Source organism: Gavialis gangeticus, unplaced genomic scaffold (genome assembly GCF_001723915.1).
Source record: "Gavialis gangeticus isolate Ggan-Ray unplaced genomic scaffold, GavGan_comp1, whole genome shotgun sequence".
NCBI classification, from domain to species: domain Eukaryota; kingdom Metazoa; phylum Chordata; order Crocodylia; family Gavialidae; genus Gavialis; species Gavialis gangeticus.
Window position 1 is genome coordinate 50,096,725 of NW_017729025.1, and position 7,861 is coordinate 50,104,585.

The 7,861-nt window shown below is 40.6% G+C and overlaps 1 protein-coding gene across 1 annotated transcript in view; it reads left to right on the forward strand.

The window, feature by feature from the left end:
* Positions 1-7,861, forward strand: part of CEP128 (centrosomal protein 128) — a 249,572-nt gene that overhangs the window by 81,107 nt on the left and 160,604 nt on the right. The window contains exons 9-10 of the mRNA XM_019518700.1: positions 3,031-3,117; positions 6,629-6,703. Of these exons, the coding sequence (XP_019374245.1) occupies positions 3,031-3,117; positions 6,629-6,703 (162 nt within the window). The remainder of the gene's footprint in view (positions 1-3,030; positions 3,118-6,628; positions 6,704-7,861) is intronic.

Consider the following 7,861-nt stretch of genomic DNA (forward strand, 5'->3'; position numbering starts at 1 on the left):
CTGTGGGATGGGTTTAACCCCATCCACTAGGATCAGATCCTGGAGGTCCTGTGCTACCTCTGCCCACGAGGATTGGGCCCTGTGTTGTTCTGCATGTCTGATCCCTTGCTGCCAAAATTCTGCATCCCTGGGGAGTTCTGTGGGTCAGATATTATGGGGCTAGAGGTTAAGCACTCCTTCTCTAAGCTATTCCTGTGATTCAATATGTTTTAAAGAAAATGGTCATAGCAAATCAGAAACACTTTATGTCTTAACCACTTGTAAGAGAAAACAAAATCTAATGGGCAGGAAACAACAATAATGTATATTTTGCTTTTGCTTTGTTTTGTATTACAAATGTTTTTATTGGGCCTTGGCAAATGTAGGAGTTGGTAGGATCAGTATGCAGATAAATAGCATTGTATAAATGAGTGTTATGCAAATAAGTTCCATTTTTATGAAATGCCGTGAATTGCACAATATAAAGAGCTTTTACATAAACGTAATTTTCACAATCCTAGCTGTCTTCTACAGCAGTCCATTATATTTTTCTATCAGTTTTAGTATCCAGTGTCTTGTTTTATTTTAGGTAAAACAGGGAAGGGAAAAAAGTTTTGCTTAAACTTGAATAGCTTCTTTAGATCCTTGTGTGTTAAGTTTCTCATTTGCAGGGGTAAGTGTTTTCTCTTAAAACACGACAACATTTTTCACATGGGCAGCTAGGGACCTGGTGATGGTGTTTAAATAGCTGTTAGGATCTGAGGGGGAATTGGCAAACCTTGGATATCTCTTTTTTTCTATTGCTCTAGTTTTTACTATCAGTTTTTTTATTAAAAAAAAAATAAACATGTGGTTACATGATATCACATTGAAATTAACATGCTGATTCAGGGTTCCGAATGTGCTTGAAAAAGGTAATTGGAAAAGAAATTTCACAAAAGGGCACAATGGAATATAGTCTATTTCTTGCACCCTTTGATATCAGTAGTCTATACTTTTTGTCAAAGAAGAGTTTCTAGTACTTCTTCAATGCATTCCATATCTTTCCTGTCGGTGTGAGAATTTTTAATACTGCAAGATTTTGCTCAACAAAAGTCCTAAATATAAAATTATACTTTTTGAAGTAACCATAATTGTGTCTTGTGTCTGTATGTGTGTACCTAAATAATTTGTAGCAGTGTACTTGTGTACTTAGTTTAGTAATCACTGCTGTAGACACCTGAACTTTAGACACTGGTCTGTAGGTTTAAACTCTTAAGTATGGTTTCATGCATTTTTCCTTTGATGTTTTGTTATTGTTTTGACGTGTTCCTTATCAGTACTTATCAGTATGACCCCAATCACTATTTTCTGTGAAAAAACTCTTAAACATTTAACATATGGATAAAATAGTATCTTTATGGTTTCTTTTTTCTCTGCCATTAAAATAAATAACATGATCATCTTATAGGTATGTGTGTGCATGTGGTGCAAGGCAGACCAACATAGATAATGAAGTAAAACTTAAGTGGAAGAAATTATGTTCTGGTGATGTCTGTGATGATTACCTTATCTAGGAGCATGTTCCATAATCAAAGTCTAGGTCTTGTGAAAATTCTCTCCTCTCATTTTTTTTGACCTTTCACAGTTGGATAGCAGTCTCATTGCTTTACATGGCTCCTGTAGGAGTTGATGGCAGCGGTGCAAGGGCTTTCAACAAACCCATGTTATTAAGTGAAAGACTATTGTAGGACTAGGAGCTTTTAGAGAGTGTAGCTTTGTTCTTAGGTATGAGATGCTATTAATAGCATGCATTTTTGGATTGCTATGGCCAGAGGCACCCTTAAATACAGGATCAAATGCAATCATGTGACTGGTTACAGATAGTAAAAGTGTGAATGCCAGCTTGACAATTGTGTTAATATCTAGTAACCTTTCCAGAGGTACTTCTCATAATTAATAAAGACACATAGTTTTAGTGCTACTGCATATTACAGATTGGGTAGTTCATTGCCTTTTCAAAAAACAGGATCTTATGATGCCTCTATTCTTTTTCCGTCTAGGAAAGGTAGGGCCAGCCCTTCGCATATGGGGGCCTCTACATTAAAAGAATGCCAAGGTTATTTTTGTCCCTAGATCCTTAAGTATTTGTTACACCTGCAGGGGTGGATCTGGGGGCTAGTGAAGTTGCTCCCCACCTCCCTTTTTGATTCCTGCTCCACCCAAACTGTAAAACTCAACTGCCTGGGTGAGGCAGCAAGACTTCTATTTAGACAGTGTTGAGAGAGTCAGTTGACTTCATGGCTTGTTATCTTCTTCTTGAGTCCAGCTAATCTCTCTACTCCACAGGTGTTAACAACCTTTTTGATGGTCTTGATGTTCCACTCTTCAAACTACCCTTTCTTCCACAATTTTGCTGCCTGTTAGACATTCCTTGTAATGTTGTTCTTCTGTTTCACAACCCTGCAGACTGTTTTTAGTTCTAGTTTAAACACCTTGATTCAGGTGTAGAAATGACTGACAGTGAAGCATTGGAGGCACTGTCAAGACACTCAAGAAGACCGTTTTGTTTTATGAATCTGAATAAGTAATATACATTTAACTATAAGAATACAGGACTAATGACAAGGTATCTTTTGATGATTGTGACTATTTTTGCCAGCTTTGTTGTGTATTATTAGATATAATATAGAAAATTGATGCACACTCCAATAGTTTTGTTTTTACTTGGATCTTAAACTGAATAATATACTGTTGGCGCCCTAGCATATTGGTAAAGCTTCTAGTTTCTTTATATCTGGAGAAAAATAGGTATTGTGTTATATGTGATGATGTGCCAAACATCTGCCCACATACAGCTGTGTGTACATGTGATAGTAGATATCATCTGACCCAAAAAAGGTACATCGATTGTCTTCAGAAATATCCAATAGAAACAGAGTCAGAAAGTGTGGTAATTGATGGATTTTTTTCTAAAATGTACAACTGGTAACTTTCCCCATTTCAGCAGTTCTATATAAATGTGGTTTAAGTGGTTCCCTTATAAAGCTCACACTATCTTTCCCTTTTAAGGCTTTAAGGAAGCGAGATGTCAAAACTGATGAAATGGAAGAACTTGTGAAAAGTAAACTTTTGAAATCTGAAAGTGAAAAGAATCAAGTAAGAATTTAATTTTCTTAAATTAAAGTAAGAATTTAATTTTCTGATCGTCTTGGCCCAGCAGCAGCAGTGGAGGTGCTGGCCAAGGCCGGGCCCACTGGCGGTGTGTGGCCGGGGCCATCAGCAGTGCCGAGATGGGTCCGGGCCCCAACCTTATCCCAGCACTGCAGATTGCCTTGGCCCAGCAGCAGCTCTGGGCAGGGCCTGGTGGCAGCATGTGGCTGGGGCCAGGCCTGCTGGTAGTACCAGGATGGGGCTCCGGCCCCGGCCTCATCCTGGCACTGCTGATCGCCCTGGCCCAGCAGCGGCGATGGAGGTGCTGGCCGGGGCCTGGTCCTGGTGGCAGCACCAGGATGGGGCTGGGTCCTGGCCCGGGGCCTGGGCCCGCTAGTGGCAGCCCCAGGATTGGGCCAGGCCTGGGTCGGGGCCTGGGCCTGCTAGTGGGGGTGTCGGGATGGGGTGAGTGGCGTCAGTAGAGGTGCCAGCCACCAGCAGCACGTGGCCGGGGCTGTCTGTAGCACTGGGATGGGTCAAGGGCTTGTGTGGGTCTGCGGCCCCGGCCCCATCCCAATGCTGCTGATGGCCACGGCCCGGTACTGGCACTGGGCCAGGGCCCGCAGCGGCAATAGTGCCGGCTGGAGCCAGGCTCGCTAGCGTCATGTGGCCAGGCCTGGGGCCTGCAGAGACAGTGGTGGCTCCTAGGGCCTGCCGGTGGCACATAGCCAGCAGCGCAGGATTGGGGCTGGGGCCATGGGGCAGGGCCATGGGGGGGTTTGGGTTTGGGGCCAGGGGCTCTTACCTGGCTGGGGTAGGCGGTGTTCCGGGGCTGGGGTCCAGCGGTGAAAGGGGTCAGCAGCAGCACAAGGCTGTTCCCAGGCAGCCATGTGCTGCTCAATCTGGGCACGCCTCTTCCTGCTCCAAGAGGCAGGAAGCAGCTTGCGTGTGAATAAAAACCATGCCGCATGCCACTTTGGGCAAGTGTGCCACAGGTTGCCGACCCCTGATCTAGTGCCTGGCCTGGCTTCTCTCCCCCTTCCTCCCTCCTCTTGCCTCCAGAAACTGCCTGGAAACTGTTCCTGTTGGCAGTCCCTGTTTGCTGGCTCCCTGGTCACAGGCTCTTCCCTTCCCCCTTCCCAGGGCCAGCATCTGAGCAGGTCCCTGCCCTTGTCTGTCCCTGTTCTGGCTGGGAACAGAGGGGCAGGGCCAGCCCCACTGGGCTGGAGCACAACACCTAGGCCAGAGAGCATGTCAGGATGCTGGGAGACTCTGGTTTAAGTTAGACCAGGAAGGAGTCTGGGACAGACATTGGATATAATGGTTTCAGCTCAATCAGTTAAGTCTGATACTAAATTCAACCAGGTGTATCTCATGCTGGTTTCGGCCATTTTGAAACTGGTTTCTGTACACTGAACGTATGTTCTGTTACAAATTTAAACCTGTTTCTGATAACTTGAACTGGTTTATATGTAATGTCCAACCCTAGCCATACTGACAGTTAGTGATCCAATATTTCACCCATATTTAACATAAGATACAAACTTAAGCATGCAAACAGATAAGTAGGCAGTGAGATTCTCAATTTTCCTCTTTTTAAAAATTAATAAACCACTTTTTTGGGCTACAAAACCACAAAAAAATGAAAGGCCATCACAAGACTGATTCACTTTAATGAGATCTGCAGTTATTAAGGGAGATAGTGTCAGACTCCATATTTGGACAGGATATGTTCTTCAGGAAGACTGATATAGATGACCTAAATACTCATTTGTGGTCTTGTTCATTCTTTGAAGAAATGAGGGAAATGAATCTAACCACTAATGGAAAATTTTAAGTACTGGGATAATGAATGAAAAACAAATTTTGCTCCTCCCTAGCAACTTACCACTTGTCCTATACTTTATAACTGTGTGTGTGCTACTTGCACAAAGAATACAGGCCAAAATCAAATAGAAATCCCAGATTTTAGTCTACTATTTTAGATCCCTTCATTGTATTCATTTTTATGTATCAGCATATATTATGTTTGATTTTTCTTTTGTTTAAATTAGTAGATGGGTAATTATATTGTTTGCTTTTATCAAGAACCACAAATCATATAATTTTATTATTTTATAATGTGTAATTTTATTGTTAATATTACTATATCACTTTAATAGCAGCAAAGGGGGAGCTCCAGGCAGACCCAGGCTCAGGTCTGTGCTGGTGTGACAAGGAGCGGGGAATTAAACCTCCTCCCTGGCCAGTTCACTTTGAGTTACTGCCAGGGCTAGCTATGCCTCCCTGAGACTGAGAGCTGCTCTAGCACCCCCTGGCGGCTGGCCTGAGTGACTGCAGGCATGTGATTGCATTTCCTCAGTCTGGACGGCATGTTTGCACAGTTGCAAACTGATTCAATCTAGCCAGGTTAGACTAACCTGCAAAGATTGAATGAGTTCAGGCTGTGGCTTTTTGAAGGTCTGTCCCTAGCCTATATCTCCAAGAACATGTGTGTGGAGGTAGAGTATAACTGTTATTTAACCATACAAATAAGGGTTTACTTGGAAGAGAAGAGACTTCTAAAATACACTTCTCAGGGTATCTGCCAGGTGTACAAGCTTTAACTTTTATTCAGTAATTATCCAGCAGAGCAACCAGACATCCTTGTTGTATCCCTGTCTTATTTGGGAAGCTGCTGGAGAGGGCACTGTCAATCCCATAATGCACCCTAGATGCTGTATTCGAATAGTAAGCAATGAGTAAGAGATTTTTGTCAATTGATGGTACTGCCATTTTCTTCCATAATTTCCAAAAGATCAAAAAGATTAAATTAAATTACACAAAACTAATAGTTAGAAAGAAGAAACACTATCAAATGAGGCAGTGGGAAGAACTGGCAGACACAGGGAAAAATAACCGACAATAGATGTTTTGAGCAGATTATAACCAAAGGGACAAATATATAGCTTAATCCTCGATGCACAGGGAAACATGTTTTGTTTTGTTTTTTAAATATGTTTAATGATTTACTTGCAGCTGGTGAGGGAAGTGCTGGTGGTTTGCTGAAGGAAATTTTATCTGTTAAATTGGAAGCAGATCACATAATATTACTAACAAACAAGTTAAGGCAGTTTGAATACCTTAATTCTGCATTTCAGTATCTTAATTTTTTTTTATTTCTTTTAAATTTAATTCTAGGAAAGACCTAAACTACTCCCATTACTTTCAAACATTGCACCATTCTCATTTAGTTTTGATTCGTTTGGGATTTTTAATTTGTAGTCAGAAGTAGTACTGAGCATATGAAAGAAAAGGTTAAATGCTATAATGTACATTTCATAAGATATCTGTGTTTTGTAGAAGCAGGTTTCTAGTTCTTTAGATTGCTTTAAAACAAAATTAAGGTGTTTCACTGAGATTAGTACAATTTTTAAAAATCTGTGTTTGATTATTAATTAGTATTAGATTTAAATAGCTATTTTATTTCAAGTAGTATAATGTAACTTTGGCTCTTCCTTCTTAATAAAAATGCAAGCTAAAGGAGGAGGTGATGCGGTTCCGGAGGAAGTTGGATCAGTCAGAAGTTGGTCGAGAAGTTCTTTTACATCAGGTAACTTTTTCTCATGCTGTGTAAATCTTTTTCCTTTCACAATAAGCTAAAATCCAGCCTGTCTCTTTAATCTTAGTATTTATTTTACTAACTGTGTTTTGGGAAGTAAGTAGTTTGACAAAGCAGTAACTACCAGTGTAAGCCACAAACTCAGTTAAACAAATAATCTCCTTAACATAAAAAGGAAATATGTCATTGAAACCATTGTCTCAATGGCACTGTGACATTGGTACTTACCAAAAACTACTTCAGTCTCTATTCTTTGTCAGTGTTTAAAAATAGCTTTGGTCAAGAAGACAAACTTCTCAGATTATTTTAGTTGCAAATGTGCAGCAGGGGGCAAAGAATTTAAATGAGCAGTTGCATTTATGTGTGTGTCAAACATTTTTTTGAAGATAAAACTTCATTTTAAAGTGTAACGTTTCATAGACTATTAGCTTGTAATATAGACTGAGTACTTTGCACTGTTTACCTTCCTTCCATATTTTTAAATATCTGAGTTGTTTATATTGGACAAACACATTAACTTTCTATGTTTTTTTCATAGCATCTCTTAGCACAATTTTTTGTGTATTTTTAACTGTTCTTTGATGTTTAGTTTGTACAACTGTAAACAATAACTCCAGATATCCTATCAGTGTTGAAACACTTATGATGATGCACGTTACCATGTAAGTGTAGTATGCAAAACTGTACACAGCGACTTAAACAAGTTACAGTGAGCCTGACACTTTAATATACTGTATCTATTTTTTCTGACCCTTTTCCTCTCCTTTTTTTAGAACTGAAGGGAGGGAGGGGGGAAGATAAGGGGAACTGGTCTTCACTTTTACTAGCAAAAATTGTTTGACTTTGTGCTTATAGTAGTTTTCAGTTGGATATGTTGCTCTGCTTTGAACGTGTTTCTGTTTACTAAAATACCTTGGAATGGGGTATTAAAATAATAGAAAATAGGTCTGAAAAGGACTTCAAGAAGTCATTTAGTCCAACCATTTAGTCTAACCCTATGTTCAAGGCAAGATGGTTCCCATCTCAACCAGGGGTGTTCAACCGCTGGTCTGTGGGCCAGATCTGGTCCATGGAGCTAGGTTATCTACCCTGCAAACCTCCCAATGGGTCTGGAAATTTGGCAAATGGGTAGCAGCGGCAATTAACACT